The sequence below is a fragment of the Rhineura floridana genome, chromosome 2, assembly GCF_030035675.1.
Source record: "Rhineura floridana isolate rRhiFlo1 chromosome 2, rRhiFlo1.hap2, whole genome shotgun sequence".
Lineage (NCBI taxonomy): Eukaryota > Metazoa > Chordata > Lepidosauria > Squamata > Rhineuridae > Rhineura > Rhineura floridana.
Genome location: NC_084481.1, coordinates 84,464,320 through 84,478,523, shown reverse-complemented (window position 1 = coordinate 84,478,523; position 14,204 = coordinate 84,464,320). Strand labels below are relative to the sequence as shown.

Genomic DNA, 14,204 nt, shown 5'->3' with positions numbered 1-14,204 from the left:
TTCAGAAGGTGGGTGCCGTCTCCATCTTCTCGAACTCAGAGAAAATGAATATATTGGTGCAAGTCTAGAACCCTTCTCCACAGCATCTAGTTTTCTAGGTGTATACATTTTCCATGCTGTTTGTTGTTATGTGCCTTCAAGTCAATTACGACTTATGGTGACCCTACGAATCAGCGACCTCCAAGAGCATCTGTCATAAACCACCCTGTTCAGATCTTGTAAGTCCAGGTCTGTGGCTTCCTTTATGGAATCAATCCATCTCTTTTTTGGCCTTCCTCTTTTTCTACTTCCTTCTGTTTTTCCCAGCATTATTGTCTTTTCTAGTGAATCATGTCTTCTCATTGTGTTCAAAGTATGATAACTTCTGTTTTCTCATTTTAACTTCTAGTGATAGTTCAGGTTGAATTTGTTCCAACACCCAATTATTTGTCTTTTTCGCAGTCCATGGTATGCGCAAAGCTCTCCTCCAACACTACATTTCAAATGAATTGATTTTATTCGGTTTCTCCATATTCTGCCCTTAAGGTAACCGCTTGTCCAGAGTATAAGTTGCACATCAGGACAATCAGATGCTGTAGCACCCCCATTTCTTTTAAAGCATTCCATAGTTTTTCATGATCTACACAGTCAAAGGCTTTGCTGTAATCCATAAAGCACAGGGTGATTTTCTTCTGAAATTCCTTGGTCTGTTCCATTATCCAACATATGTTTGTGATATGATCTCTGATGCCTCTTCCCTTTCTAAATCCAGCTTGGATGTCTGGCGTTTCTCGCTCCATATATGGTAAGAGCCTTTGTTGTAGAATCTTGAGCATTTACTTGCATGGGATATTAATAGTTCAATAATTACTGCATTCTTTGGGATCCCCTTTCTTAGGAATTGGGATGTATATCGAATGCTTCTAGTCTGTGGGCCATTGTTTAGTTTTCCATATTTGTTGACAAATGTTTGTCAAAATTTGGACAGATTCAGTCTCAGTAGCTTGTAGCAACTCTATCGGTATGCCATCTGTTCCTGGTGATTTGTTTCTTCCAAGTATTTTAAGAGCAGCTTTCACCTCACATTCTATCCATGCTGTAGAGCATTTAGTTATGATACTACTACTATAGTCTGAATTGGTATAGTCTAGGAACAGTTGTGGTCTATATTGGTTTAGATAAGTTTTTCAAGTTCCCCATAGGCTTAGTAATCTGATCGGGTAATATAGGAATGTCTGCTGAAAATGGGATTAGAGTTGCTCTGGCTGCTATTATTAATAGTCTGTATTTAGAGGTGAGCCCATATGTATCGCAGTACTGCATATGCCACTTTGAGTTAGACTCAGCCTGTGGGAGTGGGTAGTGTCAGTTTGCACTAACATCAGATCTGACAACTGTCCTACTTATGAGATCTCTCTCAGCATACTTTTGACTACAATATGGGATCGGAAACCATGTCGTGCCTTCGGAACAATAGCAGTGGTGTTTAGAGGGACGTCTGAGGCCATAGGTGTTAACTCTGCAATACCATACTTTGAATGCCCTTATATATTATGTAAAAGGATATCACCACCAGCCAAGTGACCTACAGAAAATAGTTGACAGATTTCACAGCATACTAGTGTTTGGGGATCAGTCTTTTTCTTTTCTCCTCCAAAAACATAGTTCATGAACTTAGTTGCTAGAGCCTTATATTCTCAAGTTAACGTGAACTGCAAGTTTTTATCTTGTACTGCTTGCCTTATCCCAGTTGCTACTCTCTCCTAGAGGAACTTGTTTATACAGTTGATGCTAATGCTTATGTCAGCACTTGAAATAGACAAAGCATTCCACAGTACTAGTTTTTAGGCATAACTGTGAGAAAGTTTGTGTGCTTGAATAGAAGGGATGTATATGAAGTGAAAAGTAGTATTGGTGTGCCTTATTGTTTCTTAGGTGGGAAGTTTTCTCTTTTTTATATTGCTTGGAAAGGGTGGCCAACTTTAAACCTGTTGGATCATATGTTAGAACTGTGACAATCCCAGCAACTTTCTAGCCTCTGGCTAACAAAGAGAAATTCGAATATGCTGCAAAAATGCAGATGATGATTTCAGTGCTAAAGAAATTAATAACTTGTCTTTGAAAGCTTATTCTAGTGAGCTGTTACATCCATTTAACTTACTACTCTAGTTGTGTGATCTTCTGTACACAAGCACACTTTTCTGTGTACGTTGATCTGAAAATGCTTTATACTGTGGATGTTTTTAAGCTATGAAGAACTATTTTTGCTGTTTCTATTCTATGACAGTTCTTTATTTCTTACTATTCCTTTTGGTTTTCCATCTTTCATAAAAAGATTTTTCTTGTATTGAAACCATATAGTTCTTAATCGACTTATATTTCTTTCAGCACTGGTTGGACAACACAAAGAGTATTAAAAAACAAGTTAAAAGTAAGTGGATTTAGTTTCTTGGGTTTTTTTTTTTAAATTAATTTGGTATCTGTGATGAATATGTTTATCAAAAGTATACCTTGGCAGTATGAAACAGTATTCAAAGAACAACATTATAGTGCCAGAAACTTTGCATTGTAACTCTCTTTGACTCATATTACATTATTTCCTTAAACATGACATATTGAAAGCTGATTCATTACAGAGCAAAAAAAAAAAAAGTTTGGAGCCCCAGTTGTTTAAAGATTTTGCAGCACATTCTATTTGCCATGTCCTCTCTCTGCCGTGACTGTTTTACTAAAAAACATGGATTTGGTGGGCTGTGTATTAGTAGCATTTGCTGCACTGGCGTATTGTGGTGTATGTATTTTTCTTCTGTGACTTGTATATCTTGCTTTTTTAAAAAAGAACTCTTCTAGTAATTCGAAAGGGGACAGAAACTTTGAAAATCTGGTATCACAGGTGTGCTGAATCAGTGGATGGTGCAAAAATAACAATCTTCCTGGTTTACGATTTCTCTCATTGGGAGGTAATAAGTGTGGAGTCTACCACAATAGAATCTTGTGGTTATCTATCTTTCTAGGAAAGGTCTGTGGGCAGTGTGAGACACAGTGAGTGCAGACTGCTTCAGAGTTATTTATTCTTTGCTGCCAAAAGCTGGCTTCCACTGTCCCTAGAGTTAATGAAATAAGCGTCAGACAACCCAGGTTGTGATAGACTAGCAAAATGTTAAACTGGGCTGTTCTGAAGATTTGAGGGACAAAGTTGTCAAAGAAAGAAGACCTAAAGATGATAAGGACGTTAGTATCAAGAGAAGGTTTTCTGCCCCAGCAAGGTATATTTGTTTCATTTGCGCTTCACGAGAACGAGCCTAGCACTCTGTCATACAAATCTGCTTGGACCTGTATAATTTCAAAGACTCATTAATCTGTCCTCTGACTGGACTAACTCCACAAAATGCTGCACTTAGAGAAAATGTAATGCCCCCAGGTTTGACTCAGAATCCTGTAGAATGTGTGCTGACATAAGCTGCCCATAGCAAGTACTCCCCAAAACTCTTGTCAGTGCTTGGGAAAGTTTCTAAGGATTTGATTGGTTGGGTACACAACTGAGATCTATGGATTTCTCAGTCCATGCAACGGAGCTTTGTAATATTGGAATTAACCTAGATATGTCTGTTCTTATTGGCAGGATAAATCAATTTAATGTGATGTGACTGGGTTGACTTTTGATATATAAAACTACTTTTGTTTTAGCTCTCTTCTTTGCAGGTAGATTTTATATTGTACTCAGTACCATAAAAGGGATTTCCCCTCTTGAAGTCTGGGTAGTGAATACCTTTGCAGAATATCATCCTTGTTGTCAATAACCTAAATATATTCCCTTTTGTAGTTGGTCCACCATACTGTCTGCATCTTCGTGTAAAGTTTTACTCTTCTGAACCAAACAATCTACGTGAAGAGCTCACAAGGTACATTGTACACACTGATACAAACAGGAGATCTAGAAAATCAGTATAAAGGTTTACAGAACCTTTGCTTTTTGTGCTATATTTGGCATATTAATCTGAGTGTTGCGGGTGCCTTTTATTCTTTAAAAAAATGAATCAAAATTCCAATCCTCATGGTTGTATTTCATTATTGTTAATGTCCCTTAAGGGCAAAGATAAAACGAAGGGGTGGGCACAAAATCTTACACAAATTGTCACTGCCTCAAGGTGTTCCATTGCAGTTCCTGTCCCTTCAGGGAACTGGTGGTTCTTTGGTGTGGGCTTTTTTCTTTCTGCAGTGAGTAATCCTTGTAGCCAGTCCTTCTACTCTGGCCTTTGCACTATATTTGGTCCTCATACTCTTTATTAGAACATTAATGAAACATAGCTTTGAGGAAGCATAGAACATCTGATAGTAAAGTTTTCAAACATGTTTGAAAATCCATCCTTGTCTCTGCCCCTCTTTTCAATACTGCATACTGGGAAATCACGAAAAAACTTGAAATGACAAAATGGGTATTCCTTAGTTAGAATTTCGTTTTCTTGTTATGCTCTTTGTTTCCATGAACTAACTGGAAGACCACAGTGCGTTATTTCATAATTCTCGATCAGTCTGGCATCGACCTGCTTATATTTGTAATGATGTCACTTCTTCACTGCTGGAAGTGTTCACAAACTGATGGCTTGTTCTTGCTCTTTCCTCCTGAAATAGGTATTTGTTTGTTCTTCAGCTAAAACAGGACATTTTGAGTGGCAAGTAAGTACTGTTGACAATTACACTAAATGACAGCGGCTTGCTTATATGAATTATGTCTAGGAAATTCAGGTTACAAATATGGAACTTGTGTACCTCCAAGATTCTAAAATTATTTTTGTAGCAGTGAACATCAATGGATTCCACAGGGCTGTACAATAGAGGGGGAATCTGTAGAGAATGGGGATGTATCACTGTGTGTGGGTGCATAACTAAAACAGTGACTTTAGAGTGTATTTGGTGTGGTATAATTGAGCAATTTATTAATGATCCACTAATCCATTTATTTCTGGAACTTGAACTGACATAGACAAGTTGATTTGCCCTTTTAAGCATAGCTTTCTAAGCATATGGCAAACGATACATTTCTGAAAATTAAATGCTTACTGGAATATGTGCTTTAAGTATATTTCTGAGTAGTCTGGCATGTTCACTGAAACTCATCATTACTTCCACCTCTTCCAGATCATTGACCCATAATTATTTCCTAATACTACAGTTAAAATTTGCTCTACATACATTTTTCTCATTGCAGGTTGGAATGTCTGTTTGAAATAGCTGTGCAGTTGTCAGCTTATATGTTACAAGGTGAGTTGCCTGAAGGGAACTGACTTTGTGTGGGTGTACTGCTTGAGATACAGGAATGATTCAAATAGAACAAGTTTCCTATACAGATAGGATGCATCATGTAGACTATTAGTCATAATAATTACCACTGTTTCAAATAAACTACAGTACCTAATCTACTTCTGGTTGCTATTGCTTTTGCACTTTAAGGATCTATTACATGTTCAACCTAGCCAGAGGTAGCTGATAGCACTCAGTCATGTGTGACTTATCACCATGATCTCAGGGTTTTTTTTGCTACTCAACAGTCCAGCATGATGAGGAAGTATGAGTGGAATCCTGGGGCGTGGACTACCTTATGTCCTTATGTAGGAGAAAAGGGGGGAGGAGTGAGAAGAGTGAACTTTCTTCAGTGAAAGAACTATTTCTTATAAATGTCTCAGGGCTGTGGTTCCTGCAAAAAATATTGTGAACCCCATATTGAATCTTACTGATTGATTAGGCAAATCAAATTCAGAATCCTGCACCGGAGAATGGCAGCTCTTTTGTCTCTTTCCATTTGTACTTCCTGAAAGAGCTGTCATCGTTGAGCTGCTTCTTAGGGATTGTTTGCAATAGATATTAAGAATTTTCTTGATTCACCTTGCATGATTGTCTTGAATTTTTCAAATATAAAAATAATAATTTGTGCAGGGTTTAGCACAAGGTGTCCTCCTTAAATAACCTTTAAATCTGAGTTGTCATGTCTTTATTTCAACAACACTCTAATTTAAATTTTCAGAGTACATAAATTACAGTGGCTTGTTGCATAGCCTGTGCCTATTTTAAGACTAAAAAATATTTATGCAGAAGTAAGTTCAGCTGCATTCTTTCAGTGAAACTTCCAAGTGTGCATGGATTGTTACTGCAGAGCTACAGGAATTGCCTATAGTTGAGATAGATCTGAGTGTAGATGACAGGCATGGAATTGGATACTGATAAGTTCTAAGCTGTGTTCAGAGTCTGTTAGTCAAGTATCAGATGCAGTTTTATTAAGTTCTCTGTATTTCTTGTAGGAAAGAGCATCTATGGCCATGCCCCAAGCCTTGGTGCAAAAAATTGAAAGTCTCATGAAAAAGCTATTTAAAATATTTATTTAATAAACGCAGTTGTGTTCAAGGTCCAAGAAATTATTAAAATGTTTACATAGCACACAATGTAATAAATTTTGTTATGTTACTCAGTGTGTTTTTGCTTCTTTTGCCCCTTAATTGCTTCCGCTTCTTACATTTTGAGAAAATAGTTTAAAAGTTTAATATTTTTGATGGTAAAAAAAGTTACCTCGGCTAGTATTTGCAAGTATGGGTACCTTTAATAAAACAGAGGAATGAAAGCAGTTAAATAACATCAGCTTTTTTTCTGTGCACAGTTCCGTTATAGACAATAAACAAGTACGCTCACATTTTAATTTTTGCCAGTGTGTGTAATTCTTCATCGAGGGAAATTGGTCATCTCAAATCAAGATCTGTAAAAAAATAAATAAATCAAAGTAATAGTTCATTACGTACTCTCACTTTATGGGTTGATCACAATATATGAACATCAGTTGGTGACTTGCAGATGAATATTATTTTACTGCAAATCAATTCACTTGAGGGGATTTGAGATAACTGTGCCAAATATTCTGGGTGGTATTCAACTAAAGCATTTAGCTAGCACAAGGATTAGCACTAGTGCAGCAGGGTTTCCTCCCTCCTCCTCGGTGCACCCTGTGTCATCTCCAAATTTGCTCTGGAGGGTTGGGGGGAAACTCAGAACAAATATAGGGGCTATATGGGGGGAGGAGACGGGGAGAATGTTCCATTGCACCAGGAGACATCCTTGCATTGGAACAATTTGCTTAGTGCTATGTTAAATACAACTCTCTATTTTGATTTTTAGGCTGAAATCAGCAATTTGACATGGTGGTAGAAAAATAATTGCTTGAAAAATGTCTTGTGAAAAGTCACCTTTTTTATCCTGTTCAGTACCATTGTTTCCTTTATCTGCTACTGATTTGGTGTCGTATTTCCCTCCCTCCGCTTACTGCTTCTTTTTTCCTTGATTTAAGATCTCATCCAGTTGGAAATTCATGTCGTTAATGGGATGATATTTTTTCCCTATGTAGTGAATCTGATTTGGCTGAGGGTTACTAAGAGAGGGCAAGAAAAAGAGCAATATAAATGGAAAGATGGATAATTTTGCATGAACTGTCAAAATATTATCTGGGGACAGAACATGTTTCTCAGCATCACCAGAAATGTTCCCAAAAAGTGGTGGTATCACCCTAGTACAGGCATACCCTGATTTAATGTTCGCAATGGGACTGGAGAGTATACTTTAAGTGAAAATCTACTTTAAGTGAAGCAATTGTCTTCACTTGTACTGCACACAATCACCACTAGATGGCAGTGGCGTCATGCCAATAAAATGTACGTTATTGCGAAGCGCACGAACGTTAAGTGAGGTATGGGGACGTATGGAGCATGTACGTTATAGCGAGGCAACGTTAAGTGAAGCAACGTTAAGCGGGGTATGCCTGTACGAAGTTAAATGAAAGCTTTTTCTGTGGTGGCTAACGTGTGATAGCTCATTTACACATGCAGATTACCACTTGATTTTTGCAGACATTGCATGATGAGGGTTTAAGCAGTCTTGTGAAGTTTACTGTTTTACCCCTTTTCTCTGTTGACAACAGCCTTTGTTATTTAACCACTTGCCTGGCTGCCATGGGCAACATAGCATTGCATTCAGGCTGTGAGTGGTTTGCTGGAGGAGGGTAGGAACATACTGGCAAAGCTCTTGCCTGCCTGTCCAGCAATGGAGCCAAAAGGGCTATTGCCAGAGGGAAAGATTGCTGTTTCCTCCACTGCCAGCCTACTCCAAGGTAGCTTTCTCTGAAATGCTGCCAGTTCCATTTGCATGGCCAGCTATACAGGTGCAGCTTTGGCGTCTCAGTGAGTGGATTAGATTATTATATTGGGAGGAGGGGTTTCGATTTGTTAGAACCTGGGGAACATTTTGGGACAAGCTGGGCCTGTACAAAACGGATGGGTTCCACTTGAACCTGGATGAAACCAGACTGTTGGTACTTAAAATCAAAAAGGTGGCAGAGCAGCTTTTAAATTGATTGCAGGTGGAAAGCAGATAGGAGCTGAGGAGGGTCTAGTTTGGAAATATCTCCCCCCAGGGATGAAGATGATGGTGGAAAAAATAGGAAAATTTAAATGGGGGAAGATACAACTAGGCATTTTGATTGCAAGGTCACAGATAGCAATTCAGAGAGGCCAAAGCACTACAGGCCAAAGACACTTGAAGAGAAACACTGTATATTGTGAGCTCACCATTTAAATGTTGTAACTCCGCAGTCACACGGAGCAGTTGTGTGTTTCAGCCTGTTGATTTTCAGGCCTTCATCGGGAATGCAGGCTAGTGAGAAGTTCAAATGCCTTGGAGGCGTTTATGCTGTTGTAAGCGGTCTCCTCATTTGAACTTCTCGCTAGCCTGCATTCCCCTGATGAAGGCCTGAAAATCAACAGGCTGAAACGCATTGGGTTTAAACACACAATAAATTCCTACTTTTCTAGCATCTTGGTTTTTGCCCCCCCCCCTTTTTTTTTAATTCTTCGTTTGGATGTTAGCCGCTTCCTATTGTTGCTTTGTATATGTCATGGTTGTCTATTTTGGGTACATTCGTGTGGAAGGCAGTGTAGTAGTAGTAGTAGTAGTAGCAGCAGCAGCAGCAGCAGTGGCAGCGGTGGTCACTTCTGAACTATTTGCCATGGATGCCACACTCAAAATATGCTCAGAGGTATGTGTTACCAAATTCTTCCAAGCTATACAGGAAGTGGATTGGACAGTGAAAGACCAATCCAAATTGTGTTTGTATTTTTACAAATTTGTAGGGCGGTACAATATCTCAGAGAGGAGGTCTGGTCTCCTGCTCCCCTGGTGCATTCACTATAGCTGTCCAATTTCCCTGCTTTTTAAAGTTTGATAGAAATATCTGTTAGCTATAGATACATTCTTAAACCACAAGTTTTTTTGCCTGTTAGTGAATAAAATTATACATGGTATGGAAAAAGTGGATAGAGAAAAGTTTTTTTCTCCCTCTGTTATAAAACTAGAACTTGGGGTCATCCAGTGAAACTGAATATTAGAAGATTCAGGGCAGAGAAGAGAATGTACTTCTTCACACAGTGCATAAGTTGTACTATGGAGTTTGCTCCCACAAGAGGCAGTGAGGGCTTCCAACTTGGATGGTTTTAAAACAGGCTTAAACAAATTCAGGGAAGATAAAGCTATCAATGGCTACTAACTCTGATGGCTATGTTCTATCTCTACTGTCAGAAGCAGTATGCTTCTGAATGCCAATCACTAGAAACCTCAGGAGGGGAGAGTACTGTTTCATTCAGCACTTGCTTCCCATGAGTATCTGGTTGGCCACTGTAAGAGCAGAATGCTAAACTAGATGGGCTACTGGCCTGATCCAGCAAGCTCTTCTTATGTTCTTATGAGTTTCTATGCTACACCTACAGGACGTTCTTGGCTACCAGAGAAATACGCCTGGCGGGGGAGAAAGGGAGTGATCCGTACTTCTGCCAAGTTTGTGTTCTAGATGAGCAGCAGGAAAAGCTGTCTTAAGTATGTCCAGCATTAAAGCTAAGTTGCTTGGATGAGGAGGCAAGGAGAGAGTATTCATTATCTCCTCCACCAGCACAATTGGTTTTTTAACCTGCCTTTTTAAATCTAGCCTGCTTTTTACTCATATTACTTATACTCCATCTTTTGCCAGCCCTCTAATAAGTAAAAAGAAGGCCAGTAAAAAAATTGTAGGCTAATAACTTTTGGAGGCTAATTTTCAAGACTGATTCCATTTTTTACACATTCAAAATTTTTATTAAATATTTTTATATTCCTTGTTTATGTGGTATTTTCAGTCAAAAAAGTGGTGTGTGTGCGTTAAAAATTCTTAATGGATTAAAACTTTTTGAAAGATTTCAATGGAGTTGTCATAATCTTTGAATAAATGTTCAGTATGTCAATATCTTCCCACATAATCTGCTTTCCAAAAAGTCTCTCTTTATTGGAAGATCTCTAGTAATGTAATAAAAATACCTTCATTCTCTGCTTCATCCACTGCTTACGGTAACACACATTTATTTGTCAATGCCAATAGCCGTCTGAAAAAATGAAAGACAATAAAATAATGGAAGAATCAAGAACATTTGGAGAGGGAAATATGTGTCATTTTAGGCATTTTGATTCTGCCAGTAGCAAATTTGCTTTTAGTAGAACTTGCTTGAAATATTCCTCTCTTTCCAGCTGAACTTGGTGACTATGACCCAGCTGAACACTTCCCTGAAATAGTTTCGGAGTTCAGATTTGTGCCCAATCAAACTGAAGAGATGGAACTAGCCATTTTTGAGAAGTGGAAGGAATACAGGTAAAAAAATCCCCAATGGTAACTTTCCACTTCCCTTCAGTAGATTATCACTGTATGCATTACTTTCTTTTGCTGGGATTTCACATCCCTATTAGCACCTTCCTGAGTGTTGCTGTTTTATTTCTGTTGGGGCAAACAAGAACATAGTCCAAAATCTGTGTCCTGTAGTTGATCACACTCATAGGAAACACAGTAAGTAGGTTTCAGCCTGCAATTAAAACAATTGCACAGGAGAATATAATATCCTCTGGGGAGGTTCATGTGACAATATCACTTATTGGGTCAGTATGCTGAATACAGGTGGGCCCCGCTTATACGGCAGGTTCCGTTCTGGACCCCCGCCGTAAAGTGGAAATTGCCGTAAAGTGGAACCCCATTGAATATAATGGGGTGCATCACGTGAAAATGCCGCAAAAGGGCAAAATCGGCTTTAAAAATGGAGAATCAAAGCCGCCGCATTAGCGGAATGCCGGGAAGAGAAGCACCGGGAAGCGGGGCCCTACTGTATGTGTAGATTGCCTTCATTTTCTGAGCAACTCCAGCAAGCCACAAAATGTATCTAAGACAAAGTGGTATTATCTAGATGATGGGGTGTATATTCTATGCAGTCTACAGCCACAACTCCTCTTGATTTTATCAATACAATTCTATGAGATTCCACAACTTAATTTTGTACTGCAGTATTTTCTCAATCTTTATGTGTTTCAAAACAAAATATGATAATTTGGCAGTTGCTAATTATTAAAACTGGGTGGAGACCAGCACTATCTGGGATTCCTCTACAAACTTTTGATATTACCCTTTTGTTATTTCTGTAACCTCACTTTTAATCAAGACATGTTATTTTTAACTTTCTGTGATTTTTGTGTAATATAAATTATTCCAGAGGGCAAACACCAGCTCAGGCAGAAACAAATTATTTGAACAAAGCAAAATGGCTGGAAATGTATGGAGTAGACATGCATATAGTCAAGGTAAGTGGTGCTTTCAGGAGTGTTATTTTTAGTTCTTACAGAACGTTAAAATGTTTAACCTTGCAGTCTGTGTATCTAGTACAAGAATGGGTATGATTTACTTTTTGTAATAGCCTACTCCACTTAACTGTATGCTGGACATCTAGCACAAATGGCTGTGATCTAAAGCTACTGTTTATATACCCAGCTGCTATTCCAGACACAATGAATTTATCCCACTGTATTTTATAGATGAGGTGTGTCCTGCCCAAAGTTGAAGAACTCAGACACGGTTGTGGATTTTTCTTTTATTATAGTAGGAGACAGCTTCAATTCAGTGTGCTTCATGAATCTATCTATGCTTACTCAGAACTCGGCATCTCGGTTTCTAGAACTAGCTAAACGTGACTTCACGAGTCTAAGACATTCACCTAGCAACCACTCTCCCCCCCCCCCCAAAGTCAGCTTAAGTAAGTCTGGGTGGGCTTCCTGCTTGCGTGTGCCAGCTGTTAATGCTGAGAGTGCGTGCATAAGTGAAGGCTCTGAATTTCTCATTCTCGCCTGTTCAACCCCTTCTGGCAGGGCTCACAACATCATCCCCCCCCCCATGCCAAATCTGCCCCCACCCCAGAGGCTTGGCTTTGTTGGAATAAGCTTCATGGAATTCTCTCACCAAATCTGGCGCATGGACATCTGACGCCTCCCAAGATTTTTCCTCCGGTCCGAACCCCGCCAGTGGATCAAATACTGCAGTTTCCCTTGGTGCCGGTGAAAGTTGAGGATCTGCTCCACCTCATACTCCTCTTGCCCGTTGACCATGACTGGTGGTGGTGAGGTATTGGGTGGAATTCGGGGGCTTCTCTGGGATGAGCAATGAATGGTGAAACACAGGGTGGATCTTTATGGAGGCAGCCAAGTGTAAGCAAAATGCGACCGGGTTGATCTGAGCCTCTGCTTCGAAGGGCCCCACCCTCTGAGCCTCTTAACTTTTGGCAAGGGACTCTTGTTGGCAAATAACGTGGAGAGCCATAGTTTATCTCCCACCTGTATCTCGGACCCAGGCTGGCAGTGTTGGTCAGAAACTCTCTTGTAGGCGGCCTTACTTCTGGCTAATTGCTCTTGTAACAGTTGTTGCATCGCCTGCAACTGTTGCACAAACTCTGCTGCCACAGGAACGGCCAGGATAGAGTTGGGAAAGTACGAGGGTGATAGCCAAAATTGGCAAAAAAGTGTGTTGCCTGGGTAGATGTACAGAGTTACTGTAAGCAAACTCAACCAGGGGCAATAAAGACACCCAATTATCCTGCCGGTAGTTGACATAACAACGGAGATTTTGCTGAAGGGTGGCATTCACTTTCCCTGTCTGTATATCCTTCGGGGGGGGGTGATATGAGAACGACAGCCATAACTCAATCTATAGCAGCTGCAACAGGGCACGCCAGAACCGGCAGTGAACTGGGGCCCCTGTCCAAGACCAGACTGGTTGGGAGCACGTGCAGCAGGAAAATGTGTTGAACGAATAACTGTGTGGTCTCTCTAGCTGTTGGTGCATCAATGCATGGGATGAAATGAGCCATTTTACTGAAGTCATCCATGACTACCAGAACAGTAGTTTCCCCTGACAGGCAGGTAGGTCCATGATAAAATCCAGGGCTGTGGAGTCGGTACGCCAAACCTTCGACTCCGACTCCTCTATTTTTCTACTATCCAACTCCACCCAAAATTGCTTCCAACTCCACAGCCCTGGAAAGGGCTGTAAATGTCTTTTTAAATTGGAAGCTCTCATAGGATCATTTTTATCGCTGCCTGCATATGCGCTGATCTTGGCATCACAGCATTTGTCTTCATCTGGGTCCTGTGTCATACACTGACACACAAAATGTTTTCCATCTTGAGTTATGGTGAAATGCTCAACTACAGCTGACTTCATGGGAAGCTTCTCTGACATTTTGAATTTATATTTTAAAAAATTTGTCAATCAAAATTTATTTTGAAGTCGGAGTCGGTACATTTCTTCCGACTCCACCCAAAATTGTTTCTGACTCCACAGCCCTGATAAAATCCAGAGTCACCATTCGCCATGGATCCTCAGGTATGGAGAGCAGCTCCAGCAGCCTGGCTGGTCGCTCAGGAGTGTGCTTGGCCCTCATACACGTAGGGCAGGATTGGACGTGTCTCTTGACCTCATGCTTTATCCTTGGCTGCCAGAAGTTACTTGTGACTGCCTGTAGTGTTTTGAACACTCTGAAATGCCCCATGGTTGGGGAGTCATGATATTGTCAAAGAACTTTGGCTCGGATCTCCCCAGGCGGCACAAATCGAATCCACACTTCTTCAACTTGGCATACAGGTGATGCTCTCTCAGTTTTTGTAGTACAGCTTGTGCACGTGCCTCATGCTGTTCTGGGAAGTCGGAGTAAATAAGGATGCCATCTAAATAGACTATCGTAAAATGATCCAGGTAGTCCCGGAAGATGTCATTCATGAAATTTTGGAAGACAGCTGGGGCATTCGAAAGCCCAGACAGCATGACCAGGTTTTCAAGGTGGCCATACCGAGTCTTGAAA

The 14,204-nt window shown here is 40.1% G+C and overlaps 1 protein-coding gene across 9 annotated transcripts in view; it reads left to right on the top strand.

Annotated features, from left to right (window-relative positions):
- EPB41L5 (erythrocyte membrane protein band 4.1 like 5) overlaps positions 1-14,204 on the top strand; it is a 125,787-nt gene that overhangs the window by 35,126 nt on the left and 76,457 nt on the right. For all 9 annotated transcript variants that reach the window (XR_009760543.1, XM_061609182.1, XM_061609178.1 and 6 more), the window contains exons 4-9: positions 2,368-2,410; positions 3,803-3,881; positions 4,612-4,656; positions 5,189-5,241; positions 10,564-10,684; positions 11,571-11,658. Coding sequence is in view for 8 of the 9 variants with exons in the window: in XM_061609182.1 (XP_061465166.1) it covers positions 2,368-2,410; positions 3,803-3,881; positions 4,612-4,656; positions 5,189-5,241; positions 10,564-10,684; positions 11,571-11,658 (429 nt within the window). In the remaining variant the exon portion in view is untranslated. The remainder of the gene's footprint in view (positions 1-2,367; positions 2,411-3,802; positions 3,882-4,611; positions 4,657-5,188; positions 5,242-10,563; positions 10,685-11,570; positions 11,659-14,204) is intronic.